The sequence below is a fragment of the Eubalaena glacialis genome, chromosome X (genome assembly GCF_028564815.1).
Source record: "Eubalaena glacialis isolate mEubGla1 chromosome X, mEubGla1.1.hap2.+ XY, whole genome shotgun sequence".
Classification (NCBI taxonomy): domain Eukaryota; kingdom Metazoa; phylum Chordata; class Mammalia; order Artiodactyla; family Balaenidae; genus Eubalaena; species Eubalaena glacialis.
In genome coordinates, this window is record NC_083736.1 from 9,093,093 (window position 1) to 9,117,914 (window position 24,822).

The 24,822-nt window shown below is 39.4% G+C and overlaps 1 protein-coding gene across 7 annotated transcripts in view; it reads right to left on the reverse strand.

Annotated features, from left to right (window-relative positions):
* ARHGAP6 (Rho GTPase activating protein 6) overlaps positions 1 to 24,822 on the reverse strand; it is a 485,829-nt gene that overhangs the window by 69,350 nt on the left and 391,657 nt on the right. For all 7 annotated transcript variants that reach the window (XM_061178422.1, XM_061178423.1, XM_061178424.1 and 4 more), the window contains exon 2: positions 15,611 to 15,770. In XM_061178422.1, coding sequence (XP_061034405.1) covers positions 15,611 to 15,770 — 160 coding nt within the window. The remainder of the gene's footprint in view (positions 1 to 15,610; positions 15,771 to 24,822) is intronic.

The following is a 24,822-nucleotide window of genomic DNA, read 5'->3' on the forward strand; positions in this document are numbered from 1 at the left end:
TTTTGATGGCTCTCAAGCCACAGACCTCCCCAAAATAAAGCAAGCAGAAGACTAAACCAGATATTTTATTTCCAGTTTGGAGCAGATTTGTCAAAGAAATAATAATATTATTTATGGCTCCTGGCACTTGAGGGCCATTCATTGGGCCCACACTCCAAGTCTAGTGTTTTCTAATAATTAATCTCATCAATGTAAGTTAATTTGGCCAAATAAATCAACATTGGAAAACACATAGGGACTGATGAGAGCTGGGCAACCAAAACCCCAGTCAAAATCATATCCCAGGAAAAGTCGGGCTGGACATTGGAGCCAGTTAATGCCATACGCATGCTCAGTGGAATGAATTCAAAATTGCCCCTGCTACTCTGAGTTGCCTGCTCCCTATTCAAAGTGCATCCCAAGAAAAGGAAAGGAGAGCAGCCCTGACAGGAAGGAGTAGTAGTTGCCAGGAAAGTGGCTACATCTGCTTCTTGGCAGGAAATGTGGCAACAATCCCAGGACAGGGGAACCAATAGGACCAGTGCATTACTCTGGCCTAAGAGTTAAACTGGGATTAACCCCAGAGATTTAGGACAGGAGCCAAAGCAGGGCTCTCTCCTCTACTCTAAAACAAGTAATCTCTATTAAGGGATGATGTGCCACAGAACATGATGAATTCCTTGGCTTAGGAATATTATTTATACTACAATAGTTATCCATTCAAAGTGCATCTTCCCCCTAGAAAGTGGGCTCACCCTCCATAGATCGATCCAGCCATTGCTCCATCTATCCCTCCGTCCAACATTAAGGATGAGACAGAGCGAGGTGTTAGTTATGAACCCAGATGAACAAGCATTGTCTCTGCTTTTGAGAAACTCAGAGTTTAGTGCTAAAGACAGATACATGGAAACCTCATTAAAACAAAATGAAGAAATGCTTCAGTGGAGACGGTTACTAGGTGGTAGATCAGAAGCAAGAAGGCTGTCCTTGACTCTGCTTGGGAAGGCTAATGTTCAAGTTCAGTCTCTTAAAGGATGAAGTTACCCTTCTCAGGGACCTTTGAATTTTGCTGGGGATTTCTCCGAATAAGTCACATGGTGACTGCTTAGTCTAGGAAATCCTTTCCTATCCTAAGCCTCTTAATGTTTTATTCCTAGCAATCCAAACTTTTATCAAGCAAGCATTCTACTGGTGAAAAAAGATGAGAAAATCACAAAGTCAGGAGTGGATTGATAGTTTCTTTAGTGGGAACTAGGGCTTAAGAGAGTGAAAAATAAGAATCCTGGAAGAAAACAATCTACATGGAAAAAGTGGAAAACAATGTACTCAAGCCCAAACTGGTCCTGCCTCTCAGCCAACTTTGAATCTCACTATATATCTTCCATGCTATAGACTGTTGGTTATTTAATCAAATCTATAGGTCAAAATTTCCATTTATATATCACCTCATCCTTAGCAGTTTTTCCATTAACCTTGATTGAAATAGAAAGCAGGTAGAAACAGGGTGATTGAGTCATTCTTCTTGGTTTAAATCCCAATGAATCAAACACTGTTTCTTCATCCTGCTAGCACCTTGTGGATTAGATTTTTCAAAATCTGTTTCCAAAGTGTCTATGTTTCTTGGGGAAAGAAATATTTATGGTATTCTTAAGCAATGCAGATGCCTTTCCTTAGAGCCGAGGCTCCCCAAACTACTTGAGAAATGTAGTAATCCCCACAGTTTACATGTTGAAGTGGTGGTGAAATTATCAAAGCTGTGGTCAGAAAATAAGAACATTCTGTGAGTCTCTCACTGTTGTAAGAAAGTCAGCTCTTGGAGGTCACCATGCTTCCAGCTAAATTAAACACTAAGAAACCTTTCCCATTTTCTGTAAATTATTTGGCAAGGTAATTAGTTCTGAAATATTTTCTCAAGAGGAAAAGAAAAGACCTTGTAGATGCTTGAACCTCTAAACAAGTGTGTTTCTATTACAGAAAATCACTGAGATATTTGATTTGTTGAGCATGTTTCATTATTCTATCAAAACGTGAGTTAGGGAAGTTGTTTGCATGGCTTGGATGCCATGGGTTTAAAAGCTCAACTATGGTTTTTCCTTAGCCAGGCATTCTTTGTAATCACTGCTTACTGTAATAACTGGTCGTGAACAAATTATGCCCTAGAAGGATCTTTTCCTTTCTGTCATTTTTTCCACTTTCAAGTGTTATGAGTTAAAAAAAAAGGGGGGGGGGGGAGCTATAAGCTCGTGTTCCAAAGGAGCAGCACTGCTGTTACCTTTTCCCAAACTAGGAGCTAGTCTGTCCTTCCAGGCTCTTGAATTTGCATCTCTCATTGCACATACCCTAAGTTGAAAACAGTATTTTTAACTTAGTCTATGGAGGTCTTGTATTTGCAGAGACAGAATTTTCCAAATATCAGAGCAAGAAAAATGGCTTTTGGCAAATCACTTCCTTAAGTTATATTTATTTCCTGGAGCGTAAAGGAAAGAAAGCAGGTGGGAGAACAAAAAGACAGAAAGCACTCATCCCAAAGAAATACCTTGGATTGTTAACTCAGGGAAATTAATTGCAATTTAGAGGAATTTCATCATTACTCATTTTAAAGCCAAAGCCTGCACGTCTAGTTGAAAAGGTAGAGTCAGACAAGGGTATTGACACATGGTGTGATTTTTGACCTAAGGGGCTAATGCTACCTACCTTATTTTTGACAGATATCATTTTATAATGAATAAGTAAGAAGGGAATCAATTATCTTTAAGTCATAGACTTTAAGCCTTGGAAACTCCTCAAAATTTCTGCTGGTTGCTGCCATGAAAACAGCTCTCATAGATTCAGTAACTGGACAGATGGTGCAATTAGATGAAAACTGTTAAGCTCCCCATCCTTTCCCATTCTTGTGTTTGATTATTCTTTGAGCCATTTGAAACAATTCTTTATGATATAGAAATACCATAGAAATAAATGTGCTATGATTGAATTTTTAATCCTTTCCATTCAATTTCTTAACAATTTCCTGAGCAACAAAAGCAAAGCACTCTGTCAGACACTAATGCAAATCAATATACAGTTTCCTCCCTGTTGCTTGTTTGCAATGGCAGAAGCTGACATTGCTATTATGTACACCAATGGTTACTAATCTAAATCCATCTTTATCCTACTCCCCCCCCCAACTTTTTCTTTCCCTATTTTGTCAGGTGCTCACCCTCCATGTGGTCATGCACCCTGGGATGAGTCCTCACCCCAGGCTCAGGAAAGGAAACTTAAGTCAAGCTAGTTCTGGTGATTTCTTTCTGCTTGCTGTATTGATTTGGGCACTGGCAAGTGTTGCGATTCTAGGGATCGAGAAGGGAGGGAAGTCTGCTAGGAGGCAGCAGTGAAAATCCTTGTCTACTATTAAAAAGATACTTGCTGAAGAGTCACTGCTCTTCATGCTGCCATAGAAGCAGTGATGCTGGTGGCTGCTGCAGTCATTTTGTGACAATGAGGGAAGCCAGCCAAAGAACAAAGTGACCCATGATTATGGCAGAGAAAAAAGGTGGAAGGCCACTGAATTTATGAGTCCTGGAACTAGCCTGTCTGTGGGCTCCTAGTAAAGTAATATAATCAATTTCTTTGTTATATAAGTCACTTTTGGTTTGGTTTCCATAATTTGCAGCCAAAGCAGCTTAACGATGGATAACCCAAAACTCCAGTTGTGGGATGTGATTTTCCTACTTATATTTGCACCAGTCTTGTCATATAATGCTAGATAGCCCTAAGAAAGACATCCCTAGAAGATCTGAATTTGTGTGTGTTGGGTGGCATCTAAGATAAGGAAGGAGGGTAAGAGCAGGAAGATCAGATTACGAAGAACTGTAAATCTGTAAATAAGTAAAGTCCTTAAAGAGAAAGACAGTTAAATTCTCAGTTATCAAACCAGATAGTAATAATAAAGCTAATAATCAACCCATATTGGAGACTGACTTATTATTAAAGTCACCCATCTGATGCATAACTGACATTCCTATAACCTGCATGGTGGCATCAGTTGTTTAAGCAACGCATTAAAATATTGACATTTCTTTCTTGTTTAGCTTCACCAGGGGAATTTATTGCTCACTTTGAAAAAAAAAATGTGATTACATATAATATAAACACTAAAACATCTGAGAGTTATGAAAGTCTGATAATTAAAAAACACTCAATTATGGAAGAGTAAAACTAAGATAGTGAAGAAATTGAAATGAATAGGATGGTACAGTCGATCAACCACATGGATAATAACTAAATTACTATATCAAATTAATATTAATCTCCTAAATCAGAGGTCAGCAAGCTTTTTCTGTAAAGGTCCAGATAGCAAATATTTTTGGCTTTGTGGGCCATATGGTCTCTGTCAAAACTACTCCACCCTGCTGTTGTAGCACTAAAGTAGCCTTAGACAATACAGAGACAAATACATATGGCTGTGTTCTAATAAAACTTTATTTACAAAAACAGGCAGTGGGCTGGATTTGGCCTTTGGGCTGTAGTTTGCCCTCTCCTATCTTAAGTGAAGACCACCTTAAACTACTTTTCCAGAGCTTTCCACTTATAAAACACTTTATAAACACCCACGGATTGAATTTTTAAATAATCTTGAGGGCTCAATTTCAAATTATCTAGAAAGCTTGATTGGTTTAAAAAACACTTGGTATTTAATTTCAATTATTACTATTTGCCTTTGTTTTTGCCCATGGGGAAACAAAGAAAAAAGCAAAACTGGAAGCTCCTATTCATATTTCAAGGATGGGACATTCTTTGTAATTATCAAGTTTACTTTTGGGCCATGATCCCAACGGAGAGAATAGTGTAGTCTTGAAATCTTTGAAAGGTGCCAGAATATTTCAGAAACTGCAATGACAAAAGTTTTGTTCAAGATGCCAAAGCCTTGTGCAATAATAGCTGCTACTCCAACAAAGACACATCAATATGTGTAAATGTGACCAGTAGGGACAAGACCTCAGATAGAAAACTATATTGTCTAAGAACATAAAGGAAGCCATTCGTGCATATGAAGGCACAGAACATATGGCTCAAATAACCACAGACTATTGTACTGGCTTGCCTGCTTGGCACAGAACAGAATCATACGGCAGCACACACTTGAGAACTTGACACGGTAAAAGCCCTGGGGTACAGAGGAGAGCACCCAAGAAGAAAATTTCAACAAAAACCTGCAGGGAAACCTCTCTGTCATTCCTGCGTTTTACTGGAATAGGTAGATGAGGCAGCTTCTATCTGTAAGGGTCACCAAAGGTAACTTGGACAGGATGATATCCACTGCTCTGTTTTAATACAATTGATGTGTCTGTGCTTTCTCTATCGACGGACTAAGAACTCCTTGAGGATGTGGACTACTTTTGACATGAGAGCAGTGAAGCAGCATGGGAAGCCCCTGGATGGCACGCCAATGTTGGGCTCTAGATAGAGAAGGTACTAGATGCTTAGGCCAAGGTTCTAGCCTAGGTTCCTTTCTGTGGCCCTAGGGAAACAATGCCCCATCCACCTTACCAAGGCCCTAAGAGCCACAGCAGTGAACAAGTGAAAGGTTTCCATGCTGCCATTTTTGTTCTTTTCTTCTTGATCGCCTCTTTTCCATTCCATCTGCCTTTCAAGATTGCGTTATTCAAACTGTGGGTCATAACTTATTAATGAATCATGAAAATTTAGCGTGTCATGACAAGTGTATTTTAGAAAATGATATAGAATCAAATAGAAGACAATAGGAGAGAACATTATAGAGAATATCAAAGTGTATAGGAGAGAACATTATAGAGAATATCAAAGTGTATCTCAGATAACAATAAACACCATTTGGTTCATGTGTTTGCTGGGCTGAGATGTAAAATAAAAGATACAACTAGCTCTACAGCTCACACGCTAGAGACATTTGTTGAGGGCCTCTGAGCCCAGTGGTCTAACATTATTCTTTGATCACCCTATTTGGTGATGTTTGTTTCCTATCAGCATTTCTACCTACACTGAAGTTTGTGGATTTTACCCCAGGTTTCAACTTCATTTTTACTTACACAAAAAGCTTTGATAAACAGTTCTCGTGCTTCACCTCTTCAAATGGACGATGCCAGCAGGGATAACATAGAAATTGGACAGCTATAGTTTCTGTCTAGGGTTGTTGCATAAACACCCAAGATCAATTTCCTTGCCCATCAGGTTGCCCTTATTTTTTAAATCAACATTCGAATCACAAACCAAAGACAGCTGCAGTGTTAGCCAACCAAGAATATCATTTTCTTGATTTCATTGAGTTGTTTACTTGGGTTTTACACAGCCTGAGGGACAATGGTGAGGGACCACTTTATATGGAAGCCATATAACAGCAATTTTGAGGCATCAGAGTACTCTTTTATTAGACTATTGCCCACATTTTCTTAAACCATCAGCTATTCCTCATTCCATGAGACTGTTTTTAAAATACATAAATGAAGCCTTTCTCAATTGTGATATCAGAAATTAAGTGAAGAAAAAAAGAGCACTAAAGAAAACTTGAATATGCATTTCTCTCTTATGAAACCATTCCGTTTTAAATACTTAGTTTACATTATAGTGAGATAAAGGCTACACTAAGCTGCTTTACAGATTGGGCATAAGTCAGTCACTTCCTTTTATTTTACCTTAGACCAGAGGTGAGCCATTTTTTCCTGTAAAGGGCCAGATAGGAAATGTTTGAGACTCCCTGAGGCATATGGACTGTCACGACTATTCAACTCTGCCATCGTTGCTCAAAAGCAGCCATAGATGATACGTAAATGAATAAGCATAGCTGTGTGCCAATAAGATTTTATTTACAAAAACAGATGGTGAGCTGGGTTTGGCCAGTGGGCCAGTTCACTAACCCCTGCCTCAGACCATTGGTATTAAAATGCTATCAAAATAATATTAATTGAATCTGATACATAAACAATACTCCATTGATGTGTTCTGAATAAATGAAAAGTTCATGAAGGCCATTAGGCATTGCTTAATTTCTCGACCATGGTCTCCGCATTTGCTTCCTGGGTCTGCTGTTAAGGATTGAGCCATTTACAGACTAGAAAGTCTGATCCAAGAGCTTATGCAAATGTATAAATGTACCACATCTTCTTTATCCATTCATCTGTCAGTGGACACTTAGGTTGCTTCCATGTCCTGGCTATTGTAGATAATGCTGCAATGAACATTGTGGTACATGACTCTTTTTGAATTATGGTTTTCTCAGGGTATATGCCCGGTAGTGGGATTGCTGGGTCATACGGTAGTTCTATTTTTAGTTTTTTAAGGGGTGGGATAGGGAGGGTGGGTGGGAGAGGCAAGAGGGAGAGAATATGGGGATATATGTTTATGTATTGCTGACCACTTTGTTACACAGCAGACACTAACACACCATTGTAAAGCAATTATACGCCAATAAAGATGTTTAAAAAAAAAACAAAGAGCTTATGCCAAGAGCAGCCTTTGACGGGTAGAAACATTCCATGGTCGCCTCCATGGGGCAAACTCAAGCTCACAGGGAAAACTCTATGGATAGATATGATCCCTCCCACCGAAAGGCCTCCTGATTTCTACCACTAGGTTCTCTATAGCATCTTCAAAATTCCCTTTTTGAAATATCTTAAGCTTAGAAGGGGTAACAAATTAAGCTCACCAGTCATCTTAGAAGGTTTATGTAAATCTTATTAGTTTTTATTTTGCTTGTCTCCTGGTTGAATAGATATAGAGGAGGGAGGAGCCACAAGATTGGAGAAACCTAGGTTCTTGCATAACTGTGTGGAGCACTCTCCCCTCCCAACCCTCATGGCCAACCTGCAGTGGATGGTGCCTGAGCAAGAAAGAAACTTTTATAGTATTAAGGTACTAAGTGGTTAGCCTATCTCGACTAATACAAGTATATATCTGTGAGATACATTCCCAGAAGTAGCATTATTGGGCCATTTAAGAGTTAGATGTTGCCAAATCGCCTTGTAAGTTGCTGCAACAATTATATTCCTATCAACAGTACATGAGTGTCTGTTTTCCCAGAAAGTATACCATCCAACTTTTGGAGCCATTCCTATCTAAGAGAAAAAAAAAATCTCCTTGTCGTTGAGCTTGCATTTCTTGAATGAATATGAGGGTGAGAGCATCTTTACAAATATTTATAAATCATTTGAATTTCTTTTTCTGTGAGCTGCCTATAATTTGTCCACATTTTAATTATGTTCTTTCTCATATTAATTTGTAATAAAGCTTTGTATCGTGGAGAAGTTAGCTTTTAGTTTGTCAAATGTGTTGTAAATTTCTACTTTATTTATTTGCTTATTTATTTGCCACACAGATGATTCTATTTTTTTTAACGTAGTGAAACAGGTCACTCTCTTTATGTTTTCTGGGTAGTGCCTTCCTCCATGTAAAAATATATTAATATCTAGCTATTTTTTGTTTTGGTGCATTTATAGTTTCATTTTTTAAATCTTCAAATCTTTCTTCCACATCAATTTATTTGGATGTAAGGAGTAAGGTCAGAATCCCAATTTTTCTCCTCAATGGTTGTCTCATTGTCACAAATACAATACTAAGCCATCATTTCCCCCTGACAAAAAATGCAATATTTATGTCATAAGTTCTCATTTATTTTAGCTTAATTCTGAACTCTATTGTCTCCCATTGATCTACCTACTGTGAAGCAGTACAATACTCTTTTAACTGCTTTAGTTTTATGACATTTTAATAAATGGATAGGGATAATTTCCATTTGACCTCTTTTTCAGATTTTCCCCTGCCTACTTACTCTCATATAATTATTTGCCAAGATGATGTTTAGAACAATTTAGTGATATTACAACAACAAATTCTGTTGGTATGTTTTTTGGAATCACATTCAGTTTACAGATAATTTATGACATAATTGACATCTTTATATTATTGATTCTTTTTATTCAAGAAAAATATGTCTTTTATATTTATTTCTAACTTCTCATTCAACTTAGAGTCCATGGTCTGAGATTATAATCATTCCCTTGGATACTGTATTAGTTTCTTATGGCTGCTGTAACAAATGACCACAAACTTAGTGGCTTAAACAACTCAAATTTATTATCTGACATTTCTGGAGACCAGAAGTCTGAAATGGGTCTCACTGGGCTAAAATCAAGGTGTCAGCAGGGTTGAATTCCTTTCTAGAGGCTCTAGGGACAATCTGTTTCCTTGCCTTTTTTAGCTTCTAGAGGCCTCCTGCATTCCTTGGCTCATGGCTCCTTCCTCCATCATCAAAGCCAGCAACACTACATCTCTCTGACCATTCCTCCAGAGTCATATCTCTCTCAGATGGGAAAGTTTCTCTGCTTTTTAGTACCCAGGTGATTAGTTTGGACCCTCCCAGATAATCCAGGATAATCTTGCTGTCTCAAGGACCTGAGTTGATCACATCTGCAAAGTTCGTTTTGGCATGTAAGGTAAATATTCAAAGGTTCCAGGCCATCTTTGAGGGGTCCAGTATTCTGCCTACCACAGATATACTCTCAACTGCCATGTCCCTCTCTACCATTATTGAACTCAACCAGAAAATCCTAACTCTACTGAGAGGAAATTTGGATTAAACAGGGCTGGGAAACTCAAACTACAAAATGGTGTGTTTGCTTTAGCATTGTTTAGCTGCCCAGATGTTTATTTTGCAATTTAAATTCCCACCTACTAACCTCAAATAGACCTTTAGGGCTGCCCTGCAATCCTGCAACATTGCTGGTCCATCAGCTTCCCTCTTTTCCATTCCTCTCCTCTTTCCTCAAACCTCCAGGACCTCCTTCCCAGCCCCACTCCTAGCAGATGAAATTGTTTCCTATTTTGCTGTGAGTGAAGAGGCAATCTGGAGTGAAATTCCACATGCTCTCCCATCATCTTCTAAGCTACCTGCATCTGTACCCATATAACCAATGTCCACCTACTACTAAAGCTCAGGAGGAGGTCAAACTCTCTACCTGTGCTTTGGATCCCACCACTGGGAATAACCCCAGTAATTTCCCAACCCACCAATCTTTTTTTTTTTTTCCCACCAATCTTCTATTCTTCCCTCTCTATGGTGAATACCAGCAGCTGATGAATATGTTATATTATCATTCATCTGAGCCCTGGAAGCACCAGTCTCATAGAGGAAGAGGGTCCTCCAAACAGATACCTGTAAATAAATTCCTACAGTCATCCTAACGTGGCAAAGAACAAAAATGTGAGCTTGAGTATGTTTCCATTTTCATTGTACTCACTATCTCATTAGGCTTGGTATCATTTCTTTAGGTTATAGGCCCTGGCAACTATTTATTTTCCTGAGTAATTTATTCATACAGTGAAGATGACCCTGTTTAGAACCTCCACTTAGGGGTTTACATGGAACCAAGTGGCTACCCTTGGACCAAAGCTGCCATCATAGCACTCAGCACCAGCCATGCATTTGAAGGATCTTGGTAAATATTCAATGTCTACAATCATCTGCCCAAAGCAATAGTTTCGGAACTCTTTGGTGATGTCTGTTTTTTTCCACCCAGCCACACAGTTCCTTCTCTCCTTCATAAGTAAGAAATTATTTGTAAACCATTAGCTCCTACTTTGATGGAAAATATCAAAATAACTCCTGTAACCCAAACATCTTTGAATATCTTGATAGAACAAATCTTTCCCTGAATGTACTAGGACCAACATAGTCTCATAAATAAGCAATGGAGACAGAGCTTCTAGCAGATAAGTTTTATAAAATTCTCTATTTGGTAAAGGTTATTTATTTAGTGGACTCTATAAAAAGCAAGAACAAAGAGAAACATCAAATTAACTGGATTTAAAAACAAAGCTACAAAGGATATTTTTTCCTTGGTATCTCATCTGATGTGCATCCAATCTGGTTTTCACATAACTTTTTAGAGTCATCATTCCCTTCACTATAAATTTGGTTTGCCAGAAACATTTCTATTAAAAATTTTTCTTAGGAACTGAAAGAACATCTGTTCTTGTAAAAGGGATACAGGACGATTGGGCCCCACCTGGGCCACCTTGTGAGTTAATGGGGAGGTGAGGGCAGGCCTCATCTCCACCCTAAAACCAAACCAAGACAAGATGAGGAAGAATGAGAAGGTCTTAGGGAGAAGCAGCAACCTGGCCTGATGGTGATTAGCACTCATTTTTCACCCATTGCCAAAGGGATTTTCTTCTTACTTGACCTGAGGATCTCTGTGTTACATTAGTATGAAAAGATATAACAGGGGTAGGAATTTCCTCCTGGAAGGAACTGGCTGTGGTTGTGGTGTCAAGTAGCGTATGATGAGAAAGTCAAGGGAGCCAGGCATCAGTCAGTGAAATGTGCCTGTCCACCAGCCTCTTGGCCTAACCTACCTCTCCCTTCTCCTGAACTCTTTCATGACCTCCAGCAGAGTCTGAGATTCCAGCTTAAAGAATGAAAGTGGCCCCTCTTGCCACTTCTATTTAACACAATATTGGAAGTGCTGAACACAGCCATCAGACAAGGAAAAGAAATAAAAGGCATCGAAATTGGAAGGGAAGAAGTAAAACTGTCACTATTTGCAGAGGACATGATACTTTATATAGAAAACCCTAGGGACTTCCCTGGTGGCACAGTGCTTAAGAATCCTCCTGCCAATGCACTGGACACGGGTTCCAGCCCTGGTCTGGGAAGATCCCCCATGCCATGGAGCAACAAAGCCCATGCCCCACAACTACTGAGCCGGCGCTCTAGAGCCCAAGAGCCACAACTACTGAGCCCGTGGGCCTGGAGCCCATGCTCCGCAACAAGAGAAGCCATCGCAGTGAGAAGCCCGCACACTGCAACGAAGAGTAGCCCCTGCCCACTGCAACTAGAGAAAGCCCGTGTGCAGCAATGAAGACCCAATACAGCCACAAAGAAAGAAAGAAAGAAAGAAAGAAAGAAAGAAACCCCTAAAGTCTCCACCAACATACTATTAAAACTAATAAATGAATTCAGTAAAGCTGCAAGATACAGGATTAATATACAGAAATCTGTTGCTTTTCTACACAGTAATAACAAACTATCAGAAAGAGAAAGTGAAAATCAATCCCATTTAAAATCACATCAAAAAGAATAAAATACTTAGGAATAAACTTAACCAAGGAGGTGAAAGACCTTTACTCTGAAAACTGTAAAACACTGATGAAGAAAATTGAAGATGATACAAAGAAATGGAAAAATAGCCTGTGCTCTTGGATTGGAAGAATTAATATTGTTAAAATGGCCATACAACCCAAAGCAATCTACAGATTTAATGCAATCCCTATCAAAATACCCAAGACATTTTTCACAGAACTAGAACAAATAATCCAAAAATGTATATGGAACCACAAAAGACCTGGAGTTGCCAAAGCAATCTTGAGAAAAAAGAACAAAGTTGGAGGTATCACTCTCCCAGTCTTCAGACTATACTACAAAACTACAGTAATCAAAACAGCGTGGTACTGACACAAAACCAGACACATAGAGAGAGCCAAGAAATAAACCCACACACCTCTGGTCAATTAATCTATGACAAAGGAGGCAAGAATATACAATGGAGAAAAGACAGTCTCTTCAATAAGTGGTGCTGGGAAAATTTAACAGCTACATGTAAATGAACGAGATTAGAACATTTCCTCACACCATATACAAAAATAAACTCAAAATGGATTAAAGACTTAACTATAAGACCTGAAATCATAAAGCTCATAGGCAGAACACTCTTTGACATAAATCGTAGCAATATTTTCTTGGATCTGTCTCCTAAGGCAAAAGAAGTAAAAGCAAAAATAAACAAATGGGGCCTAATTAAACTTTTTTTTTTGCACTGTAAAGGAAACCATTGACAGAATGAAAAGACAACCTATGGAATGGGAGAAAATTTTTGCAAATGATATGATCAATAAGGGGTTAATATCCAACATATAAAAACAGCTCAACATCCAAAAAAAAAGCCCAATTTAAAAATGGGCAGAAGACATGAACAGACATTTTTCCAAAGAGGAAATGCAGATGGCCAAGAGGCAGATGAAAAGATGCTCAACATCGCTAATCATCAGGCAAATGCAAATCAAAATCACAATGAGATATCACCTCACACCTGTAAAATGGTTATCATCAAAAAGTCTACAAATAACAAATGTTGGTAAGGATATGGAGAAAAGGAAACCCTCCTACACTGTTGGTGGGAATGTAAATTGGTACAGTCCTGTGGAAAACAGTATGGAGGCTGCTAAAAATAGAAAACTAAAAATAGAACTACCATAAGATCCATGAATTCCACTCTAGTATATATCTGGAAAAAAAAATTCAAAAAGGTACATGCACCCCAATGTTCATAGCAGAATTATTTACAATTGCCAAGATACGGAAGCAACTGAAGTATTCACAACAGATGAGTGGATAAATAAGATGTGGTATATATATAGAATAGAATATTACTCAGCCATAAAAGAATGAAATTCTGCCATTTGAAGCAATGTGGATGGACTTAGAGAATATTATGTTTAGTGAAACAAGTCAGACAGAGAAAGACAAATACTGTATGATATCACTTATATGTGGAATCTAAAAACTAAAACAAATGAATGTATATAGCAAAACAGAAACAGACTCACAGATACAGAAAACAAACTAGTGGTTACCAGTGTGGAGCGGGAAGGGAGAGGGGCAAGACTGGGGTAAGGGATTAAGAGATATAAAGTACTATGTATAAAATAGATAAGCAACAAGGATATATTGTACAGCACAGGGAATTATAGCCATTATCTTGTAATAACTTTTTTTTTCAACATCTTTATTGGAGTATAATTGCTCTACAGTGGTGCGTTAGCTTCTGCTGTATAACAAAGTGAATCAGCTATACGTATACATATATCCCCATATCCCCTCCCTCTTGCGTCTCCCTCCCACCCTCCCTATCCCACTCCTCTAGGTGGTCACAAAGCACCGAGCTGATCTCCCTGTGCTATGCGGCTGCTTCCCACTAGCTATCCATTCTACATTTGGTAGTGTATATATGTCTATGACACTCTCTCACGTCGTCCCAGCCCACCACTCCCCCTCCCCGTGTCCTCAAGTCCACTCTCCACGTCTTATCTTGTAATAACTTTTAATGGAGTATAATCTGTAAAAATACTGAGTCACTTTGATGTTCACTTGAAACTAATATAACATTGTAAATCAACTATACTTCAATTTTTTTTAAAAAAAGAATAAAAGTGGCCCTAAGAGCCATCATCCAATAAAAAATTCTGTGTGGTCACTGTTTCTGTGCTACTCTTTCTAGCCAACAAAACCAAGCCTCCTACTACAGAGGTAAATTGCCCAAGCTCACACGTGACCGGACAAGTCCTCATATTCTGGTCTTCAGACTCCCAAGCCAGTGCCCTTTCCATCAGACACAGGTGAGCCAAGAAAACAGCTCCACCAACACTGCTGTTGACGGAATGTGAGCACATGTGTTCATGTGTATATTAAGGTTGCTCAGCCTCTACACTTGGGCCCTTGGGCCCTGACAATGCTTGCTGTGGGGGACTGTCCAGTGTATTGCAGGATGTCTAACAGCATCCCTGGCTTCCATCCAGTAGATGTCAGCTGCATCCTTCCTCCAAGCTGTGAAAACTGAAAGTGGAGCCAGACATTGCTAAATTTTACCTGGGGAATGGGGGAAAACCATCCCTGGTTGAGAACTACATATCTATGTGTATGTGTGTATATACGATATGAATGATTTTATGAATATTCATGAAGCATCCCCTCAACTCCCTAAAAAAAGAAAACAAAGGAGAAGTTCTGCAGGTACTGAAATCTTCCAAGGCAATCTTCTAGCTTTCAGATGCTTGCTATCGCTCTCCTGCTTTCCTTTAAGTTTTAGGCACAGTAGCCAATGTTGCGTTTTTATGGCAGGTTTACTCTATTTGTATAACATCACAGCTTTTCACTTCACCTCAAATTACCTTTCGGCTACACACAAATACACATTAAAAAGTACCTTTATAGAAGATAGTCAACATTCAGAAACAGGCTTTACAGATCAAAGGATTTCAAATACATGCTTCTCATCTTTACCAGAATCAGGATCTGTGTTTGTAAAAACATCAGACAACCAGGCCTGCACTGGCTCCAGTGTCATAGTGGTGAACCCCAACAGAGACAGGCCAGGTGAAAGGCTGGATAAAAATGAGTTAACATTGGTATAATCACTGATTCTGAGTTTGCATAAGGTCAAATGAGAAGTTTAACAGATTGTTAAAACATTCTTTTCAACTGGTTATTTTGAAATCATATTGAGATAGACATGGTTTTTCTTCTAACCCTTTAAGTTGACCTTTCTGAAACTTCTCTTTAACTGGTTGTGCTGAAGCCACGTAGACCGCTGAGATACACATGGCTTTCCCCTTTAAGGCCCCAAGTTGATCTTCCCTTTAAGTACACATATTAGTCGACATGTAAACTGTCCCACTTGAACACATCTTTCAAAATGGATGTCAGTGCCAGCCAGTGACCCAGAAGCTATAGCTTCCTTCCTGTGTCAATAGTGGGGCTGAGAGGACTCTGCAGCTTGGGGCTCTGGCAGAGCAGATGTTTGACTTCCAGCATCCCCCATGTGATGGCAGATGGGGGCCTTACCTTTGGGAATGGTGATCTGACAGCTCAGGTCACAGTCCTGCTGCAGCTGATAAAAAGCCACTTCCTGCAGCCGGGCTCGCTCCAGCTCTGAGAGGCTCTGGATGGGGACTGACCTCAGCCGTACGCTGCGACCCGACATACTGTTCCACGTGAAGTCACCCTGCAGATCAAGGGGAAAAACATCAAGGGTCACACAGTAATCTACGACTCACAAGCCTCAGCCTCTCTCTCAATCGGTCATAAAGTCAAGCAAACTTCATTTTTATGTCCCCAAATTGGCTCTCAATCCCTAAAATCAAATCCACTCTTACTTAACCGTGGATTTACTCAGTCAATTGCAAACATCAAAATCTGGAGTATCTGCTAGGTCATCTGGTCCCATAAAACGATGCAAAGAAAACTATGTGGAAAGATGCTTCAAGGGTCCTGCCTCCTCTCTTTTATGGGAACACATGGGAACTTTTCGCTTTTTATTTCTCAGTAACAGGAAGAACTACTGCTAATTGCCATTGTGCATACTAGACATAGGAGGGTAAACGTATATTGATAGCCTACCGTGTACCAGCAATGTGCCAAGGGCTTTTTAGTTACTTCCTCTATATAATAATACAATCTAGTATATTTATTATATATGACACAATATATTATTATTATATATAATTCATACTTATGATACATTATTGTAATATATACTTAGGATACATTATGTTGATATTATAGTAATATATAGTATGTATAAATATAATATAATATAATATAGATGAAATTGAGGCTTAGGAAGGTTAAGTAATTTTCCCCAAATTGTAAAACTTACAAGATTTGAAACTAACCAGGACTGGAGCTAAAAAATCTTAGGCTTTTAAATTCTATGCTAAATTGTAACCACTGAGTTTCTATTTATAGCAGTCTAATGAGCTATTTTGATCACAGTAAGGATAGAGATATGATCAATAAAAGCTACATATATTTATAGAGATGTTTGATGCTAAAATACTCCACATCAGAGAATCAAAGCAAAGATTCCCACAATCCTGAGTCTATTTGTGTGCTCACATACACACCTCTGATTTCACACCTCTGAGAGTGAATATCTCTACCCTTGATGCAGACAGTGAGAAAGTGATGACCTAAGAAACAATACTTCACAATCCTCTGAAGCCCAATGTCCCCTCACTGAGGAGGAATTCCTACGTATCACAGATATCAACCAGGGCACAACAGCTTTGAAGAGGTATCTACTGTTTCCTTAACAATCAAGAAAAATTCTGGGAGAAGGAATAGTGCTGGGCCCTACAGACACTGCCAGGGACTTCTTGTGGATGTGGGGAACATTTAAGGAATCCCAGAAGACTTCACCATCCTCATTATTCACCTCAAGGAAGAGAGACAGAAAGGCTGGCCCCAGCGACTGCTAAGACACCTTTGCTCCCTACTGGTAGCAAATTCCTGCCTAGAAGGTTCATTCCAAAGAGTGAATGGCACTATGTTAATTCTTTGATATTTTTTTCCTCTTTATCTGGGATTTCATTGATTTATTTATTCATTCATTTAACAAATGGAGATATCATACTCTAGTAGGGGCAGAAAATAAACAAGGGTAAGTAAAGAATATAGCGTGTTAAGTAATGATAACTGCTAAGGAGGGAACACAAAGCAGGGAAGGGGCCAGCAGTGCGAGTAGAGGACAGGGATTTACATTATTAGGTGGAAGGGCTGGGAAAGACCTCACAGGGAAGTCCAGGCTTGAGCAGAAGTTAAAGGAGATGAGGAATTTGTTTGTTTGTCTTCACACCTGTGCATTTGCATCCAGTGGATGATGATGAGGACTACCAGGGGCCCAGGAGGGGCCCAGGGAGCAGGATGTGGGAACGGGTCAGGGCCGAGGAGTGAGTGAGTAAATCTAGGCAAAGGGGGTAGGTTGTAGTCACATTTGGTGAACTGAAGAACATTCTTCCAGGCCCAGTGTATTTTGGATTTTTTTCTTTTTTTCTTTTTTTGGTATAGCTGGACTAACCACAAGTTTAGACAGGAATTGGGGACTTAAGTCTTGGGTGTACCTCTCACTCACACCCTTTAAGCTTAGGGCACCACAGGTACAATACCAGTGAATTGCTTTCCCCTCACCCCAAATGGGAAGTTCCAGATGACTTGGTGATTTTTAAATATGAAGTTTAGGTATCTAAGGGAGCCCGCTGCTACTTGAAGTGTCAAAATGGAATTACGTATCTATTCTTTAAATGCATTTAAAAATATGCCCTCCGATGGGCTCTAGTATCTGTAGCAGGGGTTGGCTATCTTTTTCTGTAAAGGGCCAGATAGTAAATATTTCAGGATTTGTGGGCCATGTGGTCTCTGTCAAAACTACTCAGATCTGCCTTTGTGGCATGAGAGCAACCATAGACAGTTTATGAATGAATGGGTGTGGCTGCGTGCCAGTCAAATTTCATTTACAAAAAATAGGTGGAAGGCTGGATTTGGACAGTGGGCTATACTTTGCCAACCTTTGAACAATAGCTCATGACTGAAATAAAATAAATCAATCCCTAGAAGACACATTTTATTTTTATTTAGTATGACGTCCTGCATGATTAATTCAAACAAAATTCAATGAGCACCTATTACATGCTAAAAACAGAACTAGGCTTGGGATTATCAAAATGACAACACAGTCCTTGTTCTTAAGGAGTTAAATTTTGGTAGGAAGAACACACTCAGTCCATGAAATACAGAGATTATGATACTAGGAGTAAGTACCAAATGCAATGGGATGCCTAGGAGAAAAGGCTTTGACATCTATCTAGGGATCAAGGAAAGCTTTATAAGAAGGCAGTGTTTCACAGGAGACCCGTAAGTTGAATAAGAGGGGTAAGGGTTTGCTCTGTAGAAATGCAACATTGGAAAAAACAGTAGGTGCCAAGGCAAATGAATTTGAGAGAACGGCCTTGTTTGGGGGAAATTACAAGGCTAGAAGGAAGGAAATAGCAGGAGGCGAAGCCACGCAGAAATCAGGGCCATATCCTGGAGGGCTTTCTCAGCAGGCTTTGCAAAGTAGATTGGATTTTATTCAGCAGGTGATGGCTAGTCATTAAGGAAGCTTGAGTAAGAGAGGAACATGATCAGATTTGCATATGGGAAAGATGACTGGAAACACACTTCTAAAGGAATTGAGGGAGGGCGCAAGCCAAAGATGCAGAAATCGGAAGAGACACTGGGCTAGGTATGATGCTGATTCAAATTTGAACAGATAGGGAGATGCTTAGAACCACAGAGATGCTTGGGGACAAATTGTATGTAGTGGAGGGTAGGGAAGGAGTAATCTAGGATGACTTAAACATTTCTGGCTTGAGCAACTGGGAGGATGGTACACTAAATCACCAAGATGAGGAAGAGCAAAACGGAATTAAGTTTGGTGGGGGGGAGAAGAAAGATGTTCAAATTTGACATTTTGAAAGTGATATTTTATCTCTAAAAAATAAATAAATAAAACACATTACCAAATCTGGCAAAATAGAATCAGGCCAGTTTACATCTTCCTTGAGCCTTCATTTTCTTCTCCCAACTAAAACAGTTGCAACGCCATCAAGTAATACATAGTTCTGGAAACTGTTCACAAATGACTACACTTAGCATAATAAAAAAGTGAAGTGTGATGCTTTAAATTTCTCTGAGCCCATTATACATCATAGCCCATGACTCTTAACTTCGTAGACTTTTTAAATTCTTTGGTAAATTTGGAATTATCAGCCAAAAGAGAGAAAAGGCTTGGTCTATTTGTAATGACTTGAATTTATGGAGTTGTTGTCTCCTAAGACTTTAGTTCTTATAGCAGCTGATGGCTCAGGAGAAGGCTACAGCCAAATCCCAGAAAGAGGAAAGAGTGTGGCACTTTCTTGAAAGCAGGGCAGCTGCATTGATCAGGCTTTGGAAGAGTCATTTCACAAAGGAGGTAATACCAATTGGTCCCCAGAGCCAATTGGTTCTTAAACCCATCCTTAGCACATGGCTGAAAAAACAATTTTCTTGGGAGAGAAGGTCATCAAATAATTAACAAAGAGGGACTTCAAAGATATCTCCAAAGCTACCTATTATCAAATGTGTGGCATCTTAAAAAATATCAGTTACATTTTTGATTATGGGTAATGGACCAAGTTGCTTCATAATCCATTTTATACCACAAACTTGAATAACTAAAGCCTGAAGTGTTCATACAGACCTGGAAAAGTCTGTATGGGCCACTCCAGTTCATCACTCTCCACCCTCCACCATCTCATTGTCTTTTGCCACCTGCCAATCAGCAGTCATGAATACATCAAATAATCTGCATCTTCCCCTATGTCCCAATTTTCTCACCACTCCCAATCTATATTTCTACCATTGTGAATTTCAATGATTTTTTTTTTCAGATTAAGCACATGCGATTTCAACATGTTTTTTAAAGTTGGAAATATGTGAGGTCCATTTTTGGGAAATTATAAAATTAACACAATTAACTGACAGGTTAAAACCATATTCATTCATAGTATCTTGGGATAAAGTCAGGAGGTATCAGTGACTGCCCTAAATGACATAGAACAGTGTTCTTCATTTTTATTTTTATCCTTAATGCAATATAGACATTTTGAGAATCAAGAGGCCTAATTTCAGAGCCAAGCGCACATACAGTCAAGGAAATGTCACAACACAATGGATGGGAAACTCTGCAAACATGTCTTAAAACTACAGTTCTATTGCTTTTTAAGGCGTGATAATTTAGTGTTGGCTCACAATAAGTTACTTGGTCGAATGCATCCACATTCCTAATTTCAGTCCACATCATCTTTTAAAATTAATTTGTTTAAAGAGCCCTTTCTCAAAACATTCACCCAAGGTTTATGCAAATTATCCCAAGGTTCAAATCAGAGTATTCGCAATGAAGTACCTAGAAGTCTAAAATCTAATATCAGCCTGTTTCTCTCCCGCCTTCTCACCTCTCCCTTCAGGTTGCTACAGCTGAGGACGGAGTCCCCAGATGCGGCACCCGTGGGAACCACACAGACCAGAGTTGCGGGGAGTCGCCGAGCAAATCCATGAGGTTTCCACATCTCCTCAGGTGCCTCTTTCTAGAATTCCTAGGGGTCACAGTGTTTCTGTGCGTAAAATATGTTTGCCTTTATATTACGGAAATTGTCAAATATGAGCGAAGAAAGAGATTAGACTAATGACCTCGCAGAGGTTCTGAGGCAGGTGTCTGTTTTGGTTTCCTGATTGACTGACCCATGCAGCCAGGATTGAGAGCCACTGCGCTCAAGGGTTGATCAGATTCAGGTTGGGTTGTAGTAAGTCTGCTGTTCCTAGAAAATTCAAGCAGTTCACCGCCAAAGAAAGATGCAATTTTACCACAAGATGTTACTTTTTGAAACAAAATGTGAGCTTTAAGACACTCAGGAGTAAGCATGATCTGCTTTCTTTTATTGAACAACAACAACAAATGACTTGAACCAGACACTCAGAGTCTAAAGCCTATACTCTTAGCCACTACAATATCCAGGCTGGTGGATACAAAGCTTGAGAGATGCCCTTCAGCCTGCATTTTGTTCTGCAGAGGTAGAGAGAAGTATAGTATGGAGTTACCAGATAGAAGGTGTGGCAGACAGAATAATAAGACGGCCACGTCTTAATTCCTAGAACCTGTGAATATGTTACCTTACCTGGCAAAAGGAACTTTGCAGATGGGATTAAGTTAAAGGATCCTGAGATAGGGAGGTTATTCTGGATTATCCAGATGAGTCCAACCTAATCATAAGAGTCCTTACCAGAGAGAGGCAGAGGTGGCTCTGTGTGTGTGTGTGTGTGTGTGTGTGTGTGTGTGTGTGTGTGAGAGAGAGAGAGAGAGAGAGAGATTGATTTGAAGATACTAGGCTGACAGCTTTAAAGACGGAGGAAGGAGCCATAAGCCAAGAAATGCAGGCAGCTTCCAAAAGCTGGAAAAGGCAAGGCACAGATTCTCCCCCAGAGCCTCCAGAGGAATGCAGCCTTTGATTTTAGCTGAGTGAGACTGACCTCCAGAACTGTAAGACATTAAATTTCTGATATTTTAAGTTTATGGTAATTTGTTACATCAGCAATAGGAAATGTAACAGAGAAGCAGTAGGAGGGAGCATTAGAAGAGAAGGTTGGTGAAGGTCAAGGGGATCGAGTTCAGATGAGGATAAGCTCCCAGACACTTAAGAAAGTAGGTCTTGACCTCCCATCAGATTTTTATCTCCCTCTTTCCTGGTGCTACAGTGCTGCTTCATACTATAGGTACCACCACCAATGATCTGAGCTGGAGAGGTTCCAAGATTGGAATTTTGAAAGCACTTTCCCCACTAAACAGAATTTTAGAAAGTTATACATAGTAAATATTTCAGGCTTGTGGTTCATATAGTCTTTGTCACAGCTACCCAGTTCTGCCAGTGTAGCACAAAGGCAGCCATAAACCACATGTAAACAAAAGTTCCAATAAAATTTTACTCACAGACACTAAAGGTCTAATCTCATCTAATTTTCAAGTCACAAAATATTATTCTTTTGATTTTTTTCAACCATTTAAGAATGTAATAACCATTCTAGGCACGTAGGTCATACAAAAACAGGCAGCAGGCCTATCCCAACCCTTGATATAAAGAGATTGGGATCATTTAGGACCCTACACATACTTATTTAGCATCTACTACCATGTGGCAGAGACCCAGTCCCTAGCACTCTGCATCATGAGCTACATACATCAGCTAGACTCATGAGGGCAAGAACCTTGTCTGGTTTACTGACCTGGGTGTTCCCAGTATCCAAGATAGTACCTGGCAATTAATTATCACTGAAGAATAAATAATTCACAAGCAATAAATATTTGTCAGTCTAGGGACTACATGAATCACGTACATCATGAGTTCAATAAGAAATTGGAAACTAACCAACTCGGGTAATAGCGTATCTATGAGGGAAAATGTCTTCTGGATTTGAGTAAACTGCTAAGAAACAGTCTTTTGAAACAGAGCCTGTTGATGAGCCCCAAAATGCCAGTATATGCGGGCAGAAGATAAGCGTAAAAATATCGGACCTGAGGAATAATGAATCTCTGACACTCACACTCATATATCAGATCTCTTATGAGCAGGAAGACACAAACACAAAGGTCAGTGTTGCCCTGTGACCCTCATCACATGGGCCATGAAGTAATAAACAAGCACCCAGAAGCGTGCCAAAGCCCACCAGCACAGCCTAGGATGTGTTTCTGGCTGTTCCTGAATTCTCAAATGCACATTCCAGCCCAGCATTTTTCTTTGGTGACTGTTTATCTCATAAATGGATGACTCATTTTAAGGCTCTCTGGATCCAGTTTTTGAGTGGTTGTCATAGGACTTTTTTTTTTTTTTTTAGATTGAAAGTGGATGATTTCTAATTTGTTTCAATTTCATAAATGTGAGGTTGAAAGTGACCCAATGTTTCTGGATAGACAAAAGCCCTTGATAGTTATAAAAATATCCTTTTTATTTTCGGGTACTGTGGGACAGCGTTAATAAAAGGTAACAATACGATACAAAAGGATATAGCACAGTGGTTCTTGGGGGTGATTTTGCCCTCTCAGGGGACATTTGGCAATGTCTGGAAACATTTTTGGCTATCATGACTCTAGGGTGGGGTTTCCTACTGGCAACTAGTGAGTAGACATCAGGGATCTACTCAACATCCTACAATACATAGAACAGCCCCCTGTGCCCGCAATAAAGAACTACCTGCCTCCAAATGTCCACAATGCAGAAATCGAGAAAACCTGGCATAGCGTAAGTTGGGTCTGCTGTTAGGCTCAAATTACACACTATCTCCTCAAAATGATGGTGTCAGAAGACATTAACACTCATATGAGTTTTGTTTATCATCAAAGGGATGCACCATGCACTCTATACTCTTATGCATGCTATGCATGATAATGTATATTATACATGTATTATTCTGTATATTATGGAAATAAATAAGCAGAATCATAGAAGTTATTTAGAACTAGCATTAAGAAGCACAAACAACACAAACCAATTGAAAAGAGGCACACAAAAAAAGCCTCAATACAATAGAATCTTGATCAACCGGAGAACAACTCACCAAAAGCATTAACTAAAGAGATTTCCTTCCCACCAGAAGTATATGTCTCCACATTTAGAAAAAAAAAAGAAGCAAAAGGCAAACTGAAAAACCAACCATCTAATATCTGTGATTTATTCGGAAAGGTCATTCTTTTGAGCTAAATTGCATCTTTACAAACAGACTTGATTTCTCCCATGAAATAAAATTGATTGAAATACTTTTGGTTTTGGTCTATACCACATTGTTTTATTATGTCCTTGAAACTAATCTCTAATTGCAGCATCTCTTTAACCTCATCCAACTGTAAACTTCCCAAGGCCCAGTGAGCCAACAAGAAGTGATGCAAGGCTGCTCACAATATGGCCTGCAGACAATTCTTGTAAACGTGCAGGTTTCTGGGCTCTAAGGCAGATTTAGGGAACTAGGGTCACAAGGAATGGGGCCTAAGTACCTTCATCATAAACCAGAATCCTCAGGGTGATTCTTATCTTTGCACAATAAAGATTGAGGCCCACTGGTATGGTAGTAAAGACTTGGATTCAAATAGCTATGAGCTCTTTGGCAAGATTCAGAACATCTCCAAGCCTCAGTTTTCTCACCAATAAGATGGAGTAAAGAAAAAGACTTAACTCCCAGGTTTGTAGCGATGGCATGAGGCAATGCAAGTGAATTTCTTGCAGAGTGCTCATTAGCTCCCAGCAAGCCCTGAATATGTGGTAAAGTTATCATTAATTTTAATCATCATTCCTCTAAATTTGCGTCCCCTTTTTAAACCTGGCAGTTTTAGTGACACCAAAAACTCTTAAGAAATATGTGTTGGATTCATGAATAAATGGTTCCACTATGTGTAAGATGCCTTTTCTACGTGTTTACAAGCCAGCCAGCTGGATTGTGGTTCCATATAGGTGAGACGCAGAAGCAAAGACCAGATCGGTAAGTTAAGGTCTGAAAAATGGCATGCCACTTAGATAAACCATGCCAGGGGCTGAATTTCTTTTGTTTTCTACTGTGGCCAGCTGTCAGTTATTAATAATTAATAATTGCTGAAGCATGGCATAAGTTTAAATACCAGGCTCACAACCAACATTTCTGAAAAGGGCTGCCTAGTTCTT